Source organism: Aethalodelphis obliquidens, unplaced genomic scaffold (genome assembly GCF_003676395.1).
Source record: "Aethalodelphis obliquidens isolate GAN/ISIS:26980383/991018 unplaced genomic scaffold, ASM367639v1 scaffold4, whole genome shotgun sequence".
NCBI lineage: Eukaryota > Metazoa > Chordata > Mammalia > Artiodactyla > Delphinidae > Aethalodelphis > Aethalodelphis obliquidens.
The window spans coordinates 26,507,394-26,532,275 of record NW_020837948.1 but is presented as its reverse complement, the minus strand read 5'-3'; the positions used below and the strand labels follow the sequence as shown (position 1 = coordinate 26,532,275).

Here is a 24,882-nt window from a genome sequence, read left to right as displayed (position 1 = left end):
GGGCTCTAAACCTGAGCCCTATTTCTACATAGAGGGTAGAGCTCTCACTTCTTTTCTTCCTTTGTTAGTTAGGCAAACAAACAACACCTCCAATCCTCAGTGCAAACAGTTAGACCCAGTTAACTCTTCATTGTCACGGCTCTAAGGTAATAAAATCATGGAAGATCTCACTATTCTATACTACTGGGCCAGGCCGCTTAATGGCTGAGAAGACCTTCCATTTTCACAATGGTGGGCAGGGCTGATAGGAGCAGCCTCCTTGTGCACAGGGAAGCCCCCTTTCTCAGTTCATAATCCCAAACTGACTGGGGACAGCTGCTCTCTGAGGACCTATGTGTAGTTCTCAGCACCGAGACATGTGCCAGGGCCCCTCCTAGCTCCTGTTCCAACCTTCCAGTACTAGAGACTTTCCAGTCCTCTCACTGTCTGCCCTGCTCCCTGCCCTGCACGTTGTCAAACACACACACACTCGTGGACACCCCAGGCGGCATGATTGTGCCTTTTTCCCCTTACTATGCTAAACTTTCATTTCTTTTCTATGTACACAGCTCCCTTTGTAGCAGAAATATAGCTCTATCTGATTTGAGCAGTATCATGATGTTCTGATGTAGAATATTACATTTAATAACTTTATTTTTATGCACCCCAAACACAGAGAGACTATAATGTCTCCCACTAAAATAGACATAAGAATTTGTAGACTCATACTTTGGTTTGGGGAGAGAAGATTGGTTATAAAACTGTGCTGAAGTTTCTGTTGACGAATTCATTTCTTCCCTATTGCTTGTTATTAAAATGTGAATATTGAATTTAAACTGTAATTTAATACAGTTTTCACTCTTTCTGCAGCACCTGAAATTCTTAGAGGCTGTGCCTATGGACCTGAGGTGGACATGTGGTCTGTAGGAATAATCACCTACATCTTGTAAGTGAAGAAAAGCAATCTCTAAGCATACTGTTGGCCTTTGCTGAAATATTTTCTAGTTACTCATAGTCCTCATAAAAAACAAGATTCCTTTTTGATTTTTTGTAGTTTTCTATGACATACTAAGTGTAGTTACTGATGGAATTTTCGGAAAATGAGCAATTGCTTTTTATTTTGTCATTTTCTTGGGGCCAGAACTTCTGTCTAGGGCTTTGCTGTGTCTCATTCTGCTATGCAGTGTATAGCAGATTTGGGGAACAATTCATTGTTTGATGATAGTAATGAGCATGAAACAAATCCACCTATTAAACTTGCACTTATTTTATTTATGTGCATCTCGTCCAAATGATTAGAGTATTATTCCTTTTGAAGGGGCAAATGGCTGTTTAATCTCTGAAGCAATCCCAAACTGGTATGTTTCTTATCAGAAATGTTTTAAATACGTTTGGGCTATCGGTTTTGGTTCCTATATCTGTTAAGTTCTCAAGGACCTTTAGTTTAATACCCTAAACTCAGAGAAACCTGTTCTCTGGGAGAAAAAAAAGGGGGGGGCTAAATCTCTCACTCTCTGGTATCCCCAACTCCATTCCTGAGCTCCTGTCCACTAATAAACATGGGGTTTCAGTTTGCCAAAGAGATGATGGAATTGCAGACAAATACAAGGGAAATAATCAAGAACAATGGAAGAGTATCTGGGAGGAAGGCTGTTGTAGAACAACTACAAAAGCAAGACATCAATGAGTTCCAAAGTTTAATTCAAACCAAGTAGATTTGGTTTTCAATTAGAGGATACTGCAGAGTTAATTGTTGGAACCTGTAATATTCAAATCTGTAAAGAGATTTTGAAGGGTGGGGAAGAAAGCAAATTAACTCAGGCTGCTATAACAAAATACCATAGACTCAGTGGCTTAAACAACAGAAATGTAGTTCTGGAGGTTGAAAGCCTGAGGTCAGGGTGCCAGTAGGTCAGGTTCTGGTGAGAGCTGTCTTCTGGCTTGCAGATAGCTGCCTTTTCACCGTATCCTCGCAAGGCAGAAAGAGGAAGCAAGCTCTCTGGTGTCTCTTCTTATAAGGGCACTGATCCCATCATGACCTCATGACCTCATGACCCTCATGAGGTCATCATGACCTCATGACCCTCATCTAACCCTGTTACCTGCCAAAGGCACCATCTCCAAATACCATCATGTTGGGGGTTAGGGCTTCAACATATTAATTTGGGGGGAACACAATTCAGTCCATAGTAGGAAGAGGTTGGTTTGGTTTGGTTTGGTTAATTTAATAGTGATCTTAGAAAGTGTGGTGTCTAGGTAATATGGGCTAGGAAGAGGGTAACTAGGGTAGAACCCACAAGCAAGTTAGCAAACTCTAAGTTCACCTGGGTTTATATTGCTATATTGGTCAGTAAGAACCATAAAAATGTTTAAAAGCAACCCATAAAATAGCCATCTGCTATTATGTAATGTCAAAAGATATTTCAGTGATCAATTCCCTGTGTTTCCAGGATGTATTAAAGCTTAAGAAGAATTTGGAGAGCTAGGGAACCATGTTTTTTCTTAGGAAAGTGAAAACTTTTAGGTAATTTGTTTGCCACACCAAGTGCTTGTTAGTTCATTAAAATGAATTCCTAAGGCCGCATCATAGAATCCCTTCAGCTTACATTTAAGATCACTTTTATGCTGTGAAAGAATGTTGTCTCCTGAATTATGTGGGTGACATATCATACTTAGTGATGTTAAGTGAAAAACTGAACTACAAATAATGCTCCAGATTTGCCCCTAAAATGTAAATGTGCCCACCCAATTAGAGTTTCATGTTGAAATGTGATGGGAGGGGTTGAAGCATTGAGGATGTGTAAGAACTCAGAGATGAAGGTAGGAAATTTAGTAATATTTGCCTTGAAAAACTGAAATATGGGATGAGTAAAACTCCATGACATGGTCACTAACATGGGAAAATGAAGAGAAAAATTGGAGCCATTTGAGAAACGTCTTATGGTAACCCTGAAAATAATTTCTTAAATCTCTCGTTTCTTTCCCCTAGTTCACTTAAGGCCATTAATTATAGGTGTTGGTTGAATAAGTGGTAGCAGCCCCCAAAATTAAAATAACAGTGCTGCTCACAACTAATATCCTTTAGTTCTTTTCTTAAAAAAATAAATTTATTTATTTAATTTTGGCTGTGTTGGGTCTTTGTTGCTGCACACAGGCTTTCTCTAGTTGTGGCCAGCGGGGGCTACTCTTCGTTCCGGTGCCTGGGCTTCTCATTGCGGTGGCTTCTCTTGTTGTGGAGCACAGGCTCTAGGCGCGCAGGCTTCAGTAGTTGTGGCTCTCAGGCTCTTGAGCGCAGGCTCAGTAGTTGTGGCGCACGGGCTTAGTTGCTCCATGGCATGTGGGATCTTCCCAGACCAGGGCTCGAACCTGTGTCCCCTGCATTGGCAGGCGGATTCTTAACCACTGTGCCACCAGGGAAGCCCCTAATATCCTTTAGTTCTGATCCACCTTATGTCAGCCCCTAAGCCTAGGGACTTTTTATTTAATCTGTAGTTCATTAATAATTGATGCAGTCCACTACAAAAGATTCATTGGACCATTCTCTCCAGTGGATTGTGCCATTGGGCTTATGCACCTCCTTTATTATTATTAAGAGTTCCACCAGGCTATTTTGTGCTATGACCTTGCTATTTTTAAGGATGACAGTAGCCTGGAAATAAAGGCCATTTTGTTTCTTACAAGAATTCTGGTCCCTCTCTTTGGTTTAAAGCGTTAAATCAAAACCCTTTCTCCCCACAGACAAAAGCAACTATTAACAGTTCTCAGGTCAAAATCAGAATCAGATAACATCAGAGATTCAAATTCTGTCCTTCGGCTTTCAACACTACAGTTCTGCTCAATGGCTTGGAGTTACCCTGTGTAATACAGTCACACTTCAGGCCTTATAAGCCTAATCTCCTCCTAAACTGTCAATGTCAGCATTCAAATATTGCCATTTCTAAAGGGTTTTCTTACTCTGTGTGTGTGTCTGTGTGCTCATGCACACATGCGTGCTGCTCTCTGTCACATTTCTTCCATTTTTGACATTTCAGGCTGGTGAGATAAACTTTTTACCTCTGTTACCAATGCACAGACTTGCTGACATGACTGAGAGGAAAGAAAGGCATTTGAGTACTGTACCTTCTGAACTATCATTTTTCTCTCTAGATTTCCAGAAGGGGAAACATTAAGAGTTCCCTAAACTAAGCCTGGAAAGTTGACCAATTTCTCCATGACTAGCCAACAACAGGCTATGTTTTTCTAGTGTTTTGGAGGGCAGAGGAGGGCCAGGTGAGGATGAACTGCCTCCTTGGCAACGTGTGGACCTGTGCTCCCTTCTCTCCTTTTGCTGGAGCAGTATTCTCTGCGCGGACTTCTGCAGTGGGAGAGGGAGGATGCACAGCCCAGGCCTCAGCACTCCCTGAGCCTTGCCTTTTCCTGGCTGGCTCCACAGTATTTGAAAGAAACAAAGACTCTCCCAACAGGACGTTCCCTGAGCAAAAGAACATGAGAAATTGCTTCTTCCTAGAAACTCACTACATTAGGATGCACTGGAATGTTTCATTCTCGGCACCAACCTGGCCAGTTTGAAGGAAGAATTTGGGGAAATGTTTTTCATTCTTTTTCCTTCATTCCTTGTCAGATGCAACACATGCCCTAGCAGGACTTTTAAAAAATAGGTCCCGTTTGGTCTTTAGTGATTTCAGTACCTCCACCCACCTATAAACAGTAGAGGCTTGGTGGTCCCAGACCAGCAACTCACTTTTCCTCTCTCTCTTTAGGATGCCAGAGATGGTTCTCTGTTTCTTTTCTCCCACTTTTCTCATACATTTTTATGCTGACCCGTGATGGAAGATGAAGGTGAACATAGTGAGATGTCTTTAAGATGTGCAAAAGTGAGGGTCCTTACCAGGTTGCGCTAACGCTAGGCTGCTCACCTCTGCTGGGTGCAGCTGCTCACTGTAGTAAGTTTTAAAAGGCCATTCCCTGACAATAGTGTTAGCTCTTGTGTTTGTTCACTCTGAAATCCAAACCGGAATGGGATGGAAATCGAATATTTTATTCATCTCTATGGAAGAATTCAAATGAAAAGGGCTGAATAAAAACAACTAAAAACTTTTCTTTCCACCTTTTAACCTTTTTATTCTCAAAATCCTAACTTTTCTGTTTTGTAATCAATTGGAATTCTAATCAATCTGTCTTCTCAATTCCTGGTGGGAAAAAATCCATGGAGGGCTTCCCTGGTGGCGCAGGGGTTGAGAGTCTGCCTGCCGATGCAGGGGACACGGGTTCGTGCCCCGGTCCGGGAAGATCCCACATGCCGTGGAGTGGCTGGGCCCGTGAGCCGTGGCCGCTGAGCCTGCGCATCCGGAGCCTGTGCTGTGCAACGGGAGAGGCCACAACAGTGAGAGGCCCGCGTACCGCAAAAAAAATCCATGGAAATAGCACTATAGCATAATGCCTATAATAGTGTTAGCTATTATTATTGTTGTTTGTGTCATAATTATTAATATGATTATAACTTTTTGTAGAAATCTTAAATTGGTTTTGTGTCTATTCTTACTTCCTGAAGACATGACTGTGTGTTTATATAATCAAAAGTGAATTGTAAGAAGGTGATTACATACTTAAACTGAGCGATTACATTCATAACAGGAAGCTGTGAAAAAGGACAGTCTTGAATTTCTGCAAAAAATTGGTGAAATATGCTTAGGCTTTTAAAAGACATTTTATTCTCTATCTTTTGTCCCTCTAGACTTTGTGGATTTGAACCATTCTATGATGAAAGAGGCGATCAGTTCATGTTTAGGAGAATTCTGAATTGTGAATATTACTTTATCTCCCCCTGGTGGGATGAAGTATCTCTAAATGCCAAGGATTTGGTAAGTGTGACCAAACAAAGTGAAACAAAATGAAATAAAATCCCTTGCATTCATTTTTATCTAATTAATGGGCAGTGCCATTTTTTAAATCAACCCCTCTTAATAGCTTATTTCTTTTTAATTATAAAGTATTTTTAATGAAACAATGCACACTAATGCATTTTCCTTATAGATAATGAAAAAAGATACATTTGATTCATCTCTAGCTGAATTATCACAAATTATGGCATATTAATTAATGAGTTTTTACTATCTAGTCAATGCAGAACCTTGCTTATGAAGATAGCTGTGCTGAGTGAATCCAAACATAATTTACACAGAAGAATTCTGTTTTAAAATGGCTTGCTATCACCTAGATTAGTTATACTTTGAATAAAACAACATTGCTTCTTGAAATGTTCAAACTTATTAAAATATCCTGATAGTAACACAAGTCCCATCATGCCTGATTATCATTATACAAGTTACACTATACGTTTTGTTTGGTTTTTTTGTTTGTTTTACTTGGCTTCTCACTTCAGGTAACATTGAAGTTTGTTTGCATTCAGGAAACACATACCCTCTAGGGAGATGGCCCACCTGTTGTAAAATAAAGAGGATACTAGGGTGTAATTGAAACATTTACCATCAATCCTCTAGAGAGAAATCGTGCAGAAATAACTAAAAGCTAACTTCTGAATCACAGAAGGTTAGATCTCCAAGGGATCTTAGGAGTCATCTAATCTTCCCTGCATTTTAAAGATAAGTTTGCTAAAGCCCAGAGAAGTGAAATGACTGTCCAAGTTCACACAGCTTCTCAGCAGAAAGGCATTGTTAGGAACTAAGGATCCAGATTTCCAGACCCCTTTCCAGTGCTCTTTTCCCTCCTTACCATCTGTGTTCTTTCATGAAAACAGATATCCTACAGGTCACGGATTTTCCAACATGGTTGTGAAAGAGAGGCCGTGTGTGTGATGTGGGAATGTGTCATCCCAACTCCTCCCTCATGTCAGGGCCCACACTCCTAAACATCTCTTGAATCCATCCACTTCTCTCCACCTCCACTACAACTGCCTAGTCCAAGCCCCATCCTCTCCTGGTTCACGGCCACAGCCTCCTATCTGGTCTCCTTGCCTCTTCTTGTGCTCTTCTCAAGTACACTCTCCACACAGGATCCAGAGGAATGGTTTTATAAATAAGTGTCACCCTCTCTTGTGCCACTTACTTCACATCACTCTCCCTTGATCTCTCTTTCCTCCAGAGCACTAGACTTCCAGTCCCTCATCAATGTAGCTCTGGGTATGTTGCTCTTTCTTCTTCTTTGTGATGTTCTTTCCTCCTTCCTCTCCACCATTACGTACACATACACGCCTCTTTACATGGGTAACCCTAATCTTCAAGCCCTGGCTGCCATTTGGCATTCTCTGGGAGATTTCGTCTTCAGCAGGCCATTCTTCTCACAGTTGGTTCATTCCTTCTGCCACTTGTTCCTCTGCCCCCTAGACTTCCTTTTTCATGATGGTCATCATTTCTATATACTTGCTCAAAGGTGTTCCTTAATTAGATTGTAAGCTCTGGGAGAGGGTGAAGCATGTGTGCCCAGATCTTAGTACCATATGGACATAAAGTACAGGCTCAATAAATATTTGTTGAATGAAACCATGAATCAGGAAACAGACCAAGGATTCTTAAAGTCTGACATGCCTGGATTCAAGTGACCCCCCTTTTTATAATTTACAGATATGACCTTGGGCTAGCCTAACCTCTCTGTGCTTTAGTTTTCTTCTCTGAGATGATACCAGTACCTATCTCTAGGTCTTTAGAAGAATTAAGGGATATAATACATACTAAGTAATCACCACCAACTAACTCAATAATAACCCCATTATTTAGTCTTCCTTCCATTTCTTTTTATCCCTCATAAAAATTAAATGGATAAGAGGGTTAACTGTGATGTTCCTTCATTCAGCTAGACCTCCTGTTGGTTAATAAATTTATAAAACTTGAGAACTAAAGCAATCATTGAGCCTCATAATGTGTACTTATTAGCAAAACCTGCATCTGTTCTGTCATGAGCAGAGGCTATGGTGCCAATGAGTGGGGAGTTGGGCTATTAAGAGGAACCGTAGGATAATGGCAAGGCTTTGGGTTAGAATCCTGACAAGGTCACTGGATCTCTCTAATCTTCAGCAAGTTTCTTAATAATTCAGTGCATCAGTATCTTCAAATGTAAAGATTAATGATGACATATATAAAATTTTGGTACATACTGGCTTTCAGTAAATTCTTTGTATTTTCATGAGGAGGAGGATGGTAATGATAAGAGGAAACGGATGATTAGAAAATGAGAGGGAAATATCTGTCAGGGATGGTGTAAGGATTAGGTATCATTGACATAAAATTATTAGTATATATGTTCAACAGATGATAGCTCTGACTACTATCAAATTCGTATTACTACTGTGCATTCTTTTTCTTAATTATCTTTATCTCCCTCCACCCCCTCTCTGATTTTAAGACTAAGCAGTCTCACGTCTCTGCCCTTTACAAATTCAGTGTCTACCCCCCACACACATTTCTTTGCAAATGCTACAAAAAGGAAGTGAAAGGAGAACCGGATATTCATTCTTCATGTGACTAGCTGCCTGATTTTGTTAGCCTGTGTTCAGTTCTTAGGTTATTAGAGTTAGAAAAGACTTTATGCCTTAAATCATCCAAAGCCCCTCATTTTACATATTGGCAGACTGAAACCCAGAGAGGCTGACAACCTTGGAGGCACTATGGTGTAGTGGCCATGAGACAAACTCTAAGACCCAAGTTTGAGTATAGCCGCCACCAGTTATGAGTTGTCTGACCTTACACAAGTCACTAAATCTTTCTGAGCTTCCTTCCATCCCTCATTTATGAATTGGAGCTAATAGTTACTAATTGATAAGGTTATGGACAGGGTTACATGAGTTTTGGGGTTTTTTTTTAAATGTTATATGTCTATAAGAATGTATTTATTGATACAAAGGAATTAGGGTGGAAATGAGGTCATGTAAGAAAGGGCCCAGGAGGGTGTCCATAGTCACCCAATTCACATGTGGTCTTTGTCTAAGGTCACAAAAGTAGTTAGGACTTGAACATGCTTCCTGACTCCAAATAGTCTCTGCCTCATTCCAGGTCACCCCTTCTGAGCCTAGGGCTGGGGATTATTTTGGTTGTTGATCTTCCTGGCAATTTATTGTCTGCTCATCCTCACAAGCAGGGGTAAACCTCCCAGAACAGGCTACCATTGGTTTGAATTCAGTCCTGTAAACAAATCATACCCACAAGCTACTGACACCTTTACTTTGATTCTAAATAGGCTTTTACCCCAGCTCTTGGCTTATTCCTTCAAGTACCCTCAAGGGATTAGAGAGCTATTAACTTCATGATAGACTCATGGTATAATCATAAGGGCTATGATACTGCCCCTATTGTTTGCCATTCAATTCCCATAGAAAGAATGATGGATGCATGAACGATGCCCGTCTCCATTGATGTGTATTTTAAGCTCTGAATTCTAAGTGATGTGAAGTACGGCCGAGAATTATTCAGATGCTGGTTCTCATTCAAAGAACTTCCAGTCTAGGGCTTCCCTGGTGGCGCAGTGGTTGAGAGTCCGCCTGCCGATGCAGGGGACACGGGTTCGTGCCCCGGTCCGGGAAGATCCCACATGCCGCGGAGCGGCTGGGCCCGTGAGCCATGGCCGCTGAGCCTGCGCGTCCGGAGCCTGTGCTCCGCAACGGGAGAGGCCACAACAGTGAGAGGCCCGCGTAACAAAAACAAAGAACTTCCAGTCTACAGGCAAGGCAGGACTTGTTTCTTTGACCTCCGTGGGCAAGCTGTCCACCAGTTTGGGCTCTCAGGTAGCCTATGCACACCACTCTCAGATTCCTCAGCTACTGCCACCTGAAGCCGTCTCTACAGTAACCTCTGGGGACTTAAAAAAATTGTTTAATGTATATTTAGTGTACTGCCAAGGAAATTAAATAAGACCTAGAAGTTCACGAGCTGAGGGGCAAGCCCAGGTCACCGTAAAAATCTCCCTAAGAAGACTATGGCTCTTTATCATTTCAGGTCAGAAAATTAATTGTGTTGGATCCTAAGAAAAGGCTGACTACCTTCCAAGCCCTCCAGCACCCGTGGGTCACAGGTAAAGCAGCCAATTTTGTACACATGGATACAGCTCAAAAGAAGCTCCAAGAATTCAATGCCCGGCGCAAGCTCAAGGTTAGATGGCATTTATTTGTTTTATTTAAAAAAAAAAAAGATTTCTCTCATATCTTGATGATCAAAGATAATTCCACTATTATTTATCTAATACTATTATTCATCTCCTGTGGTACCAGGAAAAATCCTGCTTTGAAATCCCAACAGTGCTGGTATAAAGCCAATTGTAGTTCTGTTATCCTCTCATAAGAATTCATTGTGGGTTATTTTGTTTTTTGGGTTGTTTTGGAGTGGGGGGCACCGTGCCACTCAGCTTGTGGGATCTTAGTGAAAGCGCTGAGTCTTAACCACTGGACTGCCAGGGAATTCCCAGAATTCATTGTTAATAAAGGGAAATGTGTTGTATGTTGAGCTTTACTCACCAAACAAATCCATTATCATTGCTTCTCATTTAATTAAGGCTGAACTGCTTGAACAGCATTGTTCAGGAAACATTTACTCAGAAAGTTGTCTACTTTCTGAATATGGAAAGATTGGGAAAAAAATTTTTAAAACTATGTTTTAGTACATAAGCAAATAGTTATACTTGGTAAAAATTAAAATAATTCAAGTGATAGGGAAAATTATCTACCAAAACATATCTCTTTTTATAGAATGTATATGGAATAGAAATTAGGTGCTTTTCTCTTACTTAATGGTATTTAGGACTAGCTATACATACAGGGGATCTCAGAGAACAGCTGGGGGTCAAAAACAGTGTTCTATTCAGCAATCGCTTACAGGCTAATACAGACTAAATAAACCTGAAGGGTTCCATGGTCATATTAATTTGAAATATACTACATTAAACAACCTTGACTTAACCCAGGATTTCTCAAACAAAGTTGACTGTGGAACTCTTTTATCTAGATAGTGCCTAAAACATCCATGGAACTAGTGTCCCATGAAACAAATACTTTGGGAAACACAATCTAAAATTTTTGAATATTGGTAATCCATGGGAAAATGCATTTACTCAGGTTTTTGGTTGTCCAGATGATTAAATACGCTAATTTGAGATTAAACATATTTTGCTGTTCATTCTCCAAACAAGTTTTCATTAGACAATCTTGGAATAATATACTTTCAAAGATTAAACACTAACATATAATAACAAACTCCCTAAACGCAAAATTGAAATTGAGCTCTGATTTGGGATTTTAAGTGAAAGTAACACCTGACACTTTTCTGTTTCCAATCAGGCAGCAGTAAAGGCCGTGGTGGCCTCTTCCCGGTTGGGAAGCGCCAGCAGCAGCCATGGCAGCATCCAGGAGAGCCAGAAGGCCAGCCGAGAGCCATCTCCAACACAAGATGGCAATGAAGATGTCAAAGCTATTCCGGAAGGAGTGAAAATTCAAGGAGATGGGGCCCAAGTGGCAGTTGAGGGGGCAGAGGCTGAGCTGATGAAGGTGCAGGCCATAGAGAAAGTTAAAGATGCTGAAATAAATGCTGCTGAGGCCACCAAGATAGTGCCCGAGGCATTAGAGGATGGGATAAAGGAGGCTGACCCAGAAATAGAGGAGGGCCTAGTGGAGGAAAAGCTGAAGACTGTTGAGGAAGCAGCAGCCCCCAAAGAAGGGCAAGAAAACCCTGCTCTGGAATTTGGAGCTCAGCAGAATGATGTGATCCTGCCAGAGTACTAAATGGCTTCCTTCCATCTGGGAGCCAAATCCTGGCACTTTATGCATTTTGTCCTTCAGCAAGGAAGGTGGGGAAGCATGATATGCACTATAGTGATTCTGTTTTTAAGGTGCAAAAAAATACATATATATCAGTTGGTAATCCTAACTTCAATGCATGTGACTGCTTTATGAAAAAATAGTGTCTTCTATGGTATGTAATGGATACCAAATACCTACTGATGAATTAAATTTGAAATTGCAAGTAAACACAACATAACATTTAAAAACATACATTTTCAGGGACCAGTAGCACACATTTGAAGTAAATAGTAACAAATTGGTTTTGCTTTGAAAACCTAGCCAGCCTACACCCTTTGGATTTCTTTACAAGGACTGTTGCCCAGCTAATACTAGGTAGAGCTATAAGATGTATTCCCATGACATTCACAGTCTTTTCAGTAATGTGTTCAAACTGTTTACAAGAAGATGGTTAGGTTATAGTTGTATGGTATGTGCAAAAAAAAAAAAAATCCACTTATAATGGTAAGAAACTGAAGCATGCTTTAAGGGCTATGAAACCATATGCCCCTAAAGCTTGTGTGCAGAATGTTTTTTTATCTTGTCTTTATTTATACACACCATATTACTAATAACCAAAAACATTCTATTACAAATTCCTGCCATTTTACGGTCCTAAAAAAATTATTTCACAGACTCACGCTGAGGAATTTATTCTTTCCTTCACCTGCTCTCTAACAAGAAGTCCTTCTGATGGACAACACTTAGGGGTGGAATAAAGAAATTTAGTGAAGAAAAGGAGATAAGACTGGGACTTAGACTAATAAAGACTGACTCCTTGTCAGTTTTCAGATAAAATTGAATTTATTCACAAGCTTGTACAATTTTAAAGATAGGAACACTTTTATGGATAAACTCTATACTTAACCAAGGTTCAGATATTTAGAAAAGTCTACACCAAAGGCTGGTGCCAAAATGTCTGAATAGAGTGGGAATAATATCCCATTGTAAGATCATCCATTATTGACTTTAGTATAGTAAGGAAACCTTTGTTTTTATAAAAGTCCTTTTTTTCCTTCAACTGATGGTTATTTAGATATACGGCTTATGGACTAAAGATATTTCTGAAAAGCTAGTATATCTTTTTCTCATACTTGGAATGGAAGCACCCATAATTTACAATGTATTTTTGAAAGTTTCCATGTCCAGAAATGTAGGACAATGCAGCTTTTAATTTACTTTAGTAAACAAAAACAAACAATGAAAAAAACACTGATTTCAAATCAGACTCTTGAGAAGCTGTAACATTAGACCTAATACATTACCATGATTTTTTTCAAAACATTTTTCTTTGGTTTTCATATAAACACTTTTCCCTTGTAAAAATCACAGTTAAATTCCAAATACCTCAGATTTATTTCTAGCTTGAGCTTAAATGAACATTTTTATCAAATTAATTATGCAGCATATTTTAGTAGGTTTCCTTAATTTTAAAAAAGGATTATTTTCAGGCCAAAATTATGGATAAAAATGACTATCACATAAAAATCCTCCTCAAAAATAGAGATCTTAAATTTTTTGGGCTCTTCCTCAGAAATATTAAATTAGAAAATTAAATTAAACCTCTGGTTTCTGGGGACTATTCGACCTAGGAGACATTCTGCTTTCCAAGTGCAGATCTTCCTTTACCACTGTTCTCATGAGAAGAAAATAAGGTAGAACTTCTTGTCTTCCATAATATAGGAGCCTGACAGATCACTGAGGTGGAGGAAAAAGCCCTTAAGGGCACATCATCTGGACACAGAGAAAGATTTTTTGTTTCATTTTATCTTTATTAATTAGTAGAGAGTACTTATCTTCTCTTCTGTTTCCCTCCTTCTTTATTCTCTCAGAATTTCCATTTTAGCTATTATAAGGGGCTCACTAGTTTCAAACTTTAAGAATGCCTTCTTCCCTAAGCATTAAGATTTCTATTTTAAAATACCAATTGCCTGGTATACTTTTCCAAAGAGACTTAACAGGTGTATATTGTGAGGCATATATGGTAACTGTCCCATATATTGGAAAAGGGAAGAAGAGAGGGAAAGGAATCTTAATGGAAAGTGGCAATACTAATAGGAACATGAGAACACATTGTCCCTCCCAGCCCACTTCCATATTGTTCCAAGGGCAGTGGTTATATCATCCCAACATTCAGGGCTGACTGCAGTGGTTGGACCTGCGGACTGTGTAGTGTGAAGAGCACTGCAAATGCCAAGGCCAGTGTGTACTTAAGAATTTACCCATTTAAATGAGTACACATGCCTATTCCCTGTGAGGGTGTGAGCGTAATTTCCTCTTTTTTAACCCGTAAATTGCACTCTCTAAAAATCAGCAGGAGTTGTAAATTTTGACTTGTATGTTAAAGATTAAGTCCTGATAATGCCTAAGTGACTGAGTTAGTCATTTCAGTGGAAAACAAGTCAAAGCTTCACAAAAATCGGGCATTTCAGCCAAATGATTCAACCTAGGATTTCACAGAGATGCTATTTAAGTTAGGATAGTTAAATTAACATTTTTGAAAAAACAGTAAACATTTATATTGCTTGTTAAAATGGATATATTATCTATCTCAAAGATTACTTATTTATAATAATAGACTAATGCAGATAGAACCTTAATTTGATGAACTATTTCATAATGTTTCCTTTAATTGACACTATAGTCACAAAGCAAATAATTAAAGGAATTTCAGCAAACAATACATTTTGCATTTTAGAGATGACAGTTATTACATTATTGATTTTTGTTCTCAGATAAGTTCAGATACATAGCATAAATGAGACTATTTTGCCATAGAGAAGGACAATCTTGAATTATTTCTCCCATTTAAAAAGTCTAATTGGAATCCCAGTGGTTTTTCTCAAACCGTAAGAGCTCATTTGTCCCATGAACACATAAATAAGGTAGAAATTAGAATAATATGGTTGTAGAAGTTATTGTCTAGACCAAGTGCTGCCTAATATAGATGATACAAACCACATATGTAATTTTAAATTTTCTCCTAGCCACATTTTAAAAAGAAAAAAAAAGCTGGTAAAATTAACTATATTTTAATCCAATATATCCATACTATTATTCCAATACATAATCAATATGAAAAATTAACAAGACCTTTTAAATTTTTTATTTTTGTACTAAGTTTTCAAAAGAAGGATTATGTTACACCTTTAGTACATCAAGTGCTCAACAGCCACATGTGACTAGTGGCTACAGTGGTACTAGAAGAGCGCTGGTCTAGAGCACTTTCAAAGCAAAATGACAGACAAATTTCTATGCTTAGATTTGAGCTGCCTCAGTTTTCCACACTGATGAGTTGGTAGGAGGCCAAAAAGAAAATGTTTCAGAAATGTCATAGACTGAAATGAGTAAAAACTCTGTTGGCCACGTCTACCTATTCATGTGCTTCAGAGGAGAAGTGTTTCCCAGCATGACTGTTAGAGAACTTTCCTGGGCATTGGCAAGTTGTCCGTTGGCTATAGTTCCTCTCTTGGGCCCTGGAATCTTGACTACAGGCTAGCGTCTCCTGAGTACTGCCATGAAGTCAATCGTGTTCTCACATACCAAAATCTTCTGTGGGCGAACCATGTGTCCTCATTCAGGAAGGGCTGCACACAGAATCTTAGTGGGATTTCGTAGGCCTGGCCACCAACAAGGCTGGACACCATCCTTGTATTGCAGGCAATAATTTTTATAGAAATCTTCTGAAATATACCAAATTTGCATGATAAAGACTGTATGATGAGGATGATATCACCCCAGTTATCCCTAAAATGAGAATATGACCATCCGCTGGCATTTTTTATATTTCCTTAGAAGAGTTTAATCAACTCTGCCATTACACATGGATTCAAAAGACTTTTTGGAATTTTCTTACATATTGCTATTTTAGAATAATCCTCAAGGTACTATAGCCATTTTTAGTGGCAGACTTTAAAAGAAAAGAACAGTTTGCCTTTTACTGTGACCTCAATTACATAGTATTTTAAACATATTTTGTAATTTAGAATGTTTAGCAATCCCTGTTTCCAGTTTCACATGAAAGGTAACTGCTTGAAGATTGCCTATAGACTGAAAATTTAGAGAAAGCCATTTTGTTTCATAATTCAGTTGTTTCACAGAAGCATCTAGTTGCATTTCAAATCGGAAAATAAAAGAAGTAAATGCCAAAAAAGGCAAAGGATAAAATCAGTAAATCATTTATTCTGTTTTAGGATTGTCTTTGCAAAGCAAATGCAAAAACAAGTCAAAAAAGTGAATCAGCACTAGGTTTTTCTTGATGAGGCTGACTCCACATAAATTGACACAAATATACTGAGAAGAGTCAATTACATAATTACAGTGCCATTATGTAATTTACTTGTCATTGCAGAGTATTCAGTCTGGTTATCTAGGTCTACTTTAGCTGGTGCAAACTTTTCCGACATCTACTTATATAATAGGATTTGTAATATCCTTGTAATTACTGCCTATTAGGTCTTATTTAAATTTCCTTAATGTTCAGCACTGATATGTCTCTGATCAAGGTCGTTGCTAACATTTGAGCATTTACTGGTTAAATACTGCTTACTGGTTAGACTCTATGTGTGTCTTCACTGTTTTTTTTTTTAACATTTATGCACATATAATCTCAATATTGGTATAATATTCATAACCATATGTTAAGCAGAAATGTAACCAATAATTTTCTATAAAACTTTTTCAAAGTTCTTTTCTTCCCCTGGCACAACTCAGGGTGAGTTTCTGGCTCCTTGACAAATAGAAAAAGAACCTAAAAGATCACTGGAGAGAGATCAGCTATCCACCCATAGTAACCAAGCTCAGCATTTCTTCTTTCTATATCCTGATCTGTTAAGGGCCAGTTTTTGTCATCATTACTTTCAAATATCACCTGAGATCGGATAATATAGTCTCAGCTCACATAGCCCAACCATTTATATACTTTTCTTGGAGAGCAATAACAAACTTGACTAATTTATGTTTGCTTGTTTAAAATTCTAATTTTCACACACTCTCTGTGGTGTACTCTAGAGGCTTTGATTGTGTGATTTTAACTTCCTTCAAGATTCAGTCTTTTCTCTGTCACCTGGCCCAGAGGTCTACCTAGGACAAGGAGGAAGCCTTGCCATGAGAGTGGACCATGTGAGTCCTTGACAGGAATCAGACATTGCTCTAGTGAAGATTCAAGGCATCTGTCTTGGTTGAGCTCAAATGAGCCAAATGGGAAACACCTCTTCCAGTGATACTGTTTGAATATTGGTACAGTGCCATTAGTCAGTAATGGAAAATGAGATTTCACCAATCATTTGCTCTTCCCATGACTTGGTTTGCTACCACTTATCCCAGATCAATGTTTTCTTCCATCCCTATGGCCATCAAGCTGCCCTCTCGAATTTTGAAGTCCTCTAAAATCCTGGAAAGAGTATCCCAGACTGGTCAAAGAAATATGGAGTCTTCGGTGGCCCAGAATTTAGTCTGAAACTCTAAACAGCAATGCTAAGACAGCAAAATCATACTGTTCTTCTTAACTAGTTGCTTTCAGCACATTTTGAAAACTGGCCTGGCCTGGAATACCCATGGATGTGGAATATTTATATCTGTGTAGCCTTTTCTGTGATTCAGTGTGTTAAAAATGACAGACAGTTAATCTTCAGTCAGATTATATATTTATTTTCCATTTAAAAGATTATTTTGGGCTACTCAAATATAATAGGCTTCATATTAGAATTTTTGAAAGCTGTTGTTTTCCCTAAGCACTCTCTCACTCTGACAATCAGTTGTGGATGATAAAAATTTACTAAGTTTGTCCTTTCCTTGATACATGTATGGTAGTTAATCTGGTTTGTAAAGGATACAAGTAAGAATGACTATAAAGTGACAACTGTCATCTCATAACTGCCTCCTTTTAACTTGACCTATTTTTATAGCCTATCATGTAGCTAATATACAGTAGCATACAAATAGCATATTCATGAGTATGAGTTTTATTGTCAAGATTATTATTTCAGAAGTTCCCAAAATGTTTATATTCATGCACCCTTAATTTCAGTAATATTTTCATGACCCCCACCTACCAAGCCAAAAGAATTACCTAACATGCCCATTTTTTAAGTAGTTAGGTCCAAACAACATAATAGTAGTAGTGCATTCCACGTCTGACTGATGTTGCTGTGTGTTTCCCTTGACATGTTAAAATGTCCTCTGAGTTTACTGAGTGGGAACAGCAGACAGGTGACAGACAAAAGGGATTATTAGTAAACAAGTTAGGGGCTAACGTTTATACTCTTTCTTATTTGAATGACAATCATTCTTTTATCTATGGTCTTTGTGATAGACACATAAAATTTACAAGTGCATTTTTAAAAAGTAATTTCCACATAACTACCCAAGGAAATAAAGTTAAATCTCCAAAGATCAGTTTTCAAGAGTCAGGCAAACTATGGGTCACGGACCAAATCCATCAGAGCGCTGTTTTATAAAGTTTTATCAGAACACGACCATGCTCATTTATTTATACATTGGCTATGGCTGCTTTCATGCTACTAGGACAGAGTGGAGTAGTTTCAACAGAGACTGTATGGCCCAGAAAAGCCTAAAATGTTTATCTGGCCTTTTACAGAAAATAATTGATGACCCTGGTTTTTCATGGCACCCTGCCTCTTTGGTAACGTCTAGGAATACAGATTCCCATACTCCAGATTTCTTCTCCTTAGCTTAGGGTTCTTATCCCATTTGCTTCTTAGGAAGTTAGGAGAGGTTTGTTTCTGTGCAGATGGTCTCAACAATAATTTTGCTGGAAGTACAACTTAACAGTAAAATTTCCCTACAGAACTAAAAATTCAAAATTGCATCATTCCTGAAAAGAAAAGTTTAGAGTACGAATTGACTTGTTTCAGAGAGAGGAATTAGAAAGATTTCTAGCACATCAAGCACGTTTTAGAAATTTGATCCTTTTATTTAAAATCATGTAAATGACATTTTGTATTCCCCCCATTTAAGTCAATCTGCAGCTGTTACTTAGCCAAGAAATGAGAGCCCCCTTTGGTTCTGAATCCTTTAGAATATTTTCAAGTAATTAATACCAATTGGATTTTCATTTAATCATTTTTAGGAAATAACATGCTTTATTATGTGGCATTCTATGACAATAACTTGCTTATCAATAGCTCAGGAAATAGGCAAATAGCCAACTTTTTAATGTAAGAAAGCTACTTTCCAATCCCTGTGTTTTTCTGAGTGTTATATATTTCACTTCTTCGGAAAGAGAAGGCCTCGAGCAAATGCTTTCCTTTCCTTTTCTTACATATTTAGAAATCCAAGAGGGGCCCTTTTCTTAGTCTATTTCTGTCACAGAGAAGTTATTCATTCCACAATATTTGCCTTAAGGGAAGCAGGTGGCCCAGATATTGAGAATGTAGGCATGCATGACCTTTGTGTTTGACTTTGAACATCTATAGCCAAAAGGTTACAAGTGAGATATTGAGTAGAAAACCTATTATCAGCTTATTATTAGGAAAAGCTAAAATTATATCATGACTCTAATTAAATAATATATTGTTTTCTTTAAACTGTTGCAGCAATCAATATGATGTAGCCACTGGATACACTATAGAACTCAGGAAAAAAAGAGATGAATCGTCTGCCTGCTCCTCATGGTTGATGTGAGTAGGAGGGAGACTTTACCGGAATGGAAGAGGGAAAAGGTAAAATGTAGATGAGGATTCCACATTCCCACCTACCCATTTTTCTTGATTGCTCAGAGTTTGAAAGCAGTTGTTAACGGACTAAACTTATCATTTTAAAATTCTCTCAATATCTGGGTCACCAGCTTCCCTTAGAAATGAGTAAACCAAAGCCAGTAGCTAATTTTCCTCCCAGAATAAAAAACTAAACAGTGTAGTTTAGGGAATATTAGGCCTACATCGCAAGCACACTTTAAGGAGATGATTTGGTGATTCTGAAGCTTTCTAGGAGCAGCGCACGCCAGGGACCCATTTTCTCAGTAAACTTTCATTGAAAAACAATTACGTACAATGAAAGAGTCAGAGTTGAATTAAACCCATGCTACCCTCTAGGATTGAGCTTTGTCGTTGGAGAGAAAAAACAAGTGTACATATAGCCTGTGCTAAATCTTGGCAGGCAGTAAGCCCTCCAGGGATGGAAAGCAGGAAAAGTTCCCCTTTGCTTGGAATGATCAAGGGGAGCTTCCTGGGAATATTAGCTAAATATAAAGGATGGGGAGAACCTTTGCAGGTAGGGAGGAGGAAGGCAGAACATTTGGCTGAGAAATCTGCAGAGTGGAGGAATGTGTTGAAGGAACAATGCTGGGTGTGAAAGACTGAAATCTGCAGGGAAGTGTTGCTAAGTCTGCATAAGAGTATCAGATCTTGTGCAAAGTTGAATTAGACTTCTTCACCCCTTTCTTACTCTGGGTAGACATTTGTGCAGCATTTCCTCAGAGCATGTAGCCCTCTGTGATCTCCTACATACGTGGCTAATCTGGTGTGTCCCCCAACAGAATAAAAATCACCCAACACATCAAAGACATTTTTGCAAGTCACCAGTTGAAATAAAGCTTCAGTCACTAAAAGCAAAAACTGCACTGGCGAGATCTCCACTGACAAAGCAGAGTAAAAGAAGATAGTGATTATTTGAGTAACTTTGGCAAAACTCCAGTATCCGAATAACTCCCGGTGACTAGAAAATCACCTAACTACTTGCTAAAGCTTTGCCAATGGAGGCCACGTCAAGGTTACTTCTTTCACAGTTATTTTAACCTTTTAAATTATCTGACCTGAAAGGGCAGTTCCCGCAGGATCTAAGATAGAATTATACCTGAAAGTTTAGACTTCAAAAGACAACCTGTGTTAAGCCTCAGACAATGAAATTTAAAATCTTCGGAGCTGCCTTCCCCAAACTTCAAGCCGATCCTGTGAAGTCCTTTCGTCTCCATCTCTCCCTTTTGCCCCTTTATACACCTTTCTATAATTTCCTTTTTATATCACTCATTGCAGGCAGTATTTTACATCCATCTTCAAGAAACTTTTAAAAACATAATCATTACAGTATATATACTTCTAGTTGTCTTGCCACTTTGCTTGTTTCAGATAATGTCTGTGATTAGTAACTTGCTATATTATTCGGGCAAATGAAACGAAGAAAGGGACAACGGTTGACCATCATCTGAGTGATGGAAGAGGAGTTAAGACGTGGAGATACTGTAGGGGTACAGAAAACACAACTTGGCAGGCGTTGAGAAAGGAATACTACTTACTAGGGTTTTCAGACTTAGGTGACAGTATCTGGTATGTCTTTTCTAGTTTTTCCTAGAGGAGAAATCTGTACTGCTGCGTTGTCGAAAGTTTTCTGGACTAAAAGGACATAAGCAGCTCAACGGCAGCTTGGAGGATTAGATAATGGAATACCACTCTATACAGGAAACCTACATCTCCAGTAGTTTAGACTGCAAATCATTAGCCAAAAACAACTGCATGTAGGATCTGGAGGGCAAAGACAAAGTGTAAATACTGCAGTTTACACCGCCAAGATCATAGGCTGCCTTCCCAATTTCTGATTGAAAAGTACTGGAAAAGGAGCTGTGAACATTTCATTTTTAAAACCTGTCGAAATGGTGCTATTGACTCCTTAATACAAAGATATATTACAATATTTTTTAGGTAAACATGTAAGTCTGACCTGGCCATAAATGTAAATATAGAGAATGTTTACAGAGAATTCATCAAAATCATGCCCGTTTGCTTTTGACTGAGCTACCGTTTTGTTCGATGGCACTGCTTCCAGCATATGGGACACATCAGAGTCACTGGCTCTCAGCTGCCCAAAGCCTGGGGCAGACAACATGACAGCCACAGACAACTGGCTTCTTCTTGGACTCAGGTTAGACAGCCCAAGTAAATGAGTAAACATGCTCATTTTTTGGTGTTTCCCAGGAACATAACGGAAGAATATGTGACATGAGGCAAAATGGATGTTGGGAGACTGCTGAAATTGACCTTAGTGAGGGCCAATGTTGCTTTGTGTAAGTTCATTCAGATTTGTCAGAGCATGCCAAAAGAAGCATACACCTTACTGCTGGGAAACTTGTAAAGCAATCTGCATGTATGATATGATAATAAATCATCTAAGAGCCCACCAATACTTTGCATTCCGTGATTTGAAATGTTAGCACAATTCAAGAGTGACACAATGGACATTTTCCTTATATCTGAAATATGAAGTCGAAGCATTTCTTGATTGTTTTTCCATTCTCTCAGGCAACATTACACTTTGGGTTTCACAGCATTTTTAATATTATACAGTGATGTCATAAAATCATAAAGTTAAAAGGGGATCTTAGTAATCATTTAACCCAACAAGCTCATCTTATTAAAGAGAAGTAACACCCAGAGAGGTAATGACTTATCTAAGATCGCAGTTAGTGGCTGAGAAGAGATCTGGGTTGCCCATCTCCTAGTCCAGTGCTCTCACGACTGAGAAGTCAATTCACTGGATACAAAGTCAATCCAGCGATTCATATAAAAATTTATTTTCATTATAAAAATATGAAAATACAGAAAAGTAGATTACCATAAGAACGCCTTCCAAAGACAAGCACTGTCTTTTTTAAAATCTTGCACTAGTTTATTTTTTTCTTACAGACTTTAATCATATTGTAACTTTTTTATGTCAACCTACCACTAAAGCAGGCATTTTTTGTATAATCTTCAGAAACAATTTTGATAGCTGCATAATAATCCATTCTCAATTCTTTTTCTTTTCTCAGTTAACACTACATAAAGCTTTTTTCTGAGTTTGGGGAAATCTATCCTAAGGAAATAATCCTAATGTGGAATTGTCGGGCCAAATGATATTCAGTGGTCCCTTCATTATGATGCTTTCAAACCTTCAGGACCTGAGAATGAAAGGGAAAAACCTTTATGTTCCCTCCTAAGAAGCTGATTGTTAGCAACAATAGTTGTAAAAAGAACTAAAAGTCTTTCTTGAGCTTGGCCACCCAATTAGCAAACATTTGTGTGAAATATTGGGGGGAAGGCATAATATGTCAGTGAGGTTCACTCTCAGAATTGCAGCTGGCTACTAACTACTACTAGGTCCAAAATCCTCACCTAAACAATGACTTCTGAATTGAGGGAAATGCTAGAGGAAAACAAAAACCTCTCCCATCTACAAGTCCATTTTTGACTATATGAAACATCTTTTTATTTCAACCTGGTTTTGCACAGTCTCTGGAATACTTCTTTTAATAAAAAGCCAGCTGCTTGTACTTGAGGAATGTCACTAAAGCAAAACCTAAGAAGGAAGGTAAAGCTCCTGAAAAAGAACAGTACCATCCAAATAATGAGTAAAAAGCCAGTTTTGGTATTTGTACACTATGCTTCCCCCATAATTTTTATTAGCAGAATACTACACCCCACTAATCACCTGTACAGCTAACACAAGTAACATGGATCCACCCTCTATCTCCTGGGATACATTTGCATTTCATGTTTTCCAGCAATTTTCTGTCATCTCCTGGTCTAGAAGTCTTCATCCATAGTGGACCCTTTGCTCCAGAGGAGTAGAAATGGTGTACTATAGACATAAGTCATTCACATCGGATGCCATGTGACACCAACCATTAATTAACAACCTTCCGAGGAGCTCCATCACCTCATTACCTCAATGACGGACAGCTATGTAGAATCTGCCATACAGAAGCGGCCCAATCAATGTTTCATGGAGGAGTGAAGGACTACTTTGCTATTTTCATTTCTGTTTTGTGAGTCTATCATTTTCCTGTTGACATTTAAAGGAGCTCTATACACACTTTCCAGAGGTGACCCACTGAGAGATGCTATGATTGGCTAGCCAGAGTCATTACCAACCCTTTCTCCAAGAGGCTGGAAATACTTGCCTTCCCAGCTAGTGGTAGTCACGTGACCCAGACTACTAGAAAGAAAAGCTATTGGAGGCTCTGGAAAAGCTTTTACTTTCCTGGTAAAAGAGACGGATGAGTAGTGCCATGCCTTCCCCTGCTTCTTCTTTACTTGAATGCACATGTAATTTCCAGGGCTAGCTGGTCACCTTATCATATCTGAGGGAAAGATGAGAACTGAAGAAACACTGGCCCTGACGTGCTAATACTAATAATTACCGACATCCAGATTTTTTATTAAATGAGGAAAATAACTCCCTATTTGGTTTGTTTTTTGTGTGTTTTTATGGTTTTGGTTTTTTGTTTGTTTGTTTGTTTGGCCACACCGCACAGCTTATGGGATCTTAGTGCCCCGACCAGGGATTGAACCCTCAGCAGGTTCAATCAGTCCTAACCACTGGACCGCCAGGGAATTCCCTACTCTATATTTGTTTAAACCACTTAATAGTCATATTTTCTACTGCATATTTCCCACAGCATCCATAACTGCTTCCTTATAATATAGATCAACAGTTCCTTTGTAATCACTTCCACCTTTTTTCAACTCCAAAGGAAATCGTCACTACAGTTGCTAATCAAGTTAGTACAATTATTTAAAAATGTATACAATAAACCTTACCTATACGTTACAGTGGTAAGAGCAGAATATGTCATCATCCTTGCTATATAACAGCAAATCAAAATTCAGCAGTATTGTGGCTAATATTATATGAGACATCGGCAGGGGATTAGCATATGCATTGTTAATCTTAATTTTCCAGTTTATATTTTTCTTTTGTAAGAGTTCAGGAAGCTAAACTACATACTTTAAATTCAGATAAGGTTAAAGCAACTTAGTATAAATGGTCAATACACAAGCGTCTAGAAATTTTATTCTGATATATTTCATAGAAATTTTTAAATAAATACACATTTTATTATATTAATGCATGCTCTCATTAGTTTAATGAAGGTTCCAGCTTTACACATTGGCCCATAAAAGAAATATAAACTTCTTAAAAATAAAATCTCTATATAGTATAGCTCTTATTGAATTGCAAGAGATGAATTTTTATTTAACCATACATGTAAATCTTTGGAAACAACAAAATAATACAGAAATTATAATTCCAATTTCCTGTGCTCTGGGATTAATCTAATGTTTCTCCTAAGCTCAGATCCCACCATCCCCTACTTCTGGAATTTGAATAAGAAAGGCATGGGAGATAGACTG

The 24,882-nt window shown here is 38.5% G+C and overlaps 1 protein-coding gene across 3 annotated transcripts in view; it reads left to right on the top strand.

The window, feature by feature from the left end:
* The window catches only part of CAMK4 (calcium/calmodulin dependent protein kinase IV), a 227,456-nt gene extending 205,566 nt beyond the window's left edge, over positions 1-21,890 (top strand). Inside the window, exons 8-12 of one of the 3 annotated variants that reach the window (XM_027100159.1) lie at positions 850-925; positions 5,714-5,840; positions 9,924-10,076; positions 11,258-11,464; positions 19,312-21,890. In XM_027100159.1, coding sequence (XP_026955960.1) covers positions 850-925; positions 5,714-5,840; positions 9,924-10,076; positions 11,258-11,464; positions 19,312-19,323 — 575 coding nt within the window. In that variant the 3' untranslated portion in view covers positions 19,324-21,890. Of the gene's footprint in view, positions 1-849; positions 926-5,713; positions 5,841-9,923; positions 10,077-11,257; positions 12,271-19,311 lie in introns of those variants that run through there. The other 2 variants (XM_027100154.1, XM_027100161.1) reach the window with 2 other exon arrangements.
* Positions 21,891-24,882: the final 2,992 nt, after the last annotated feature.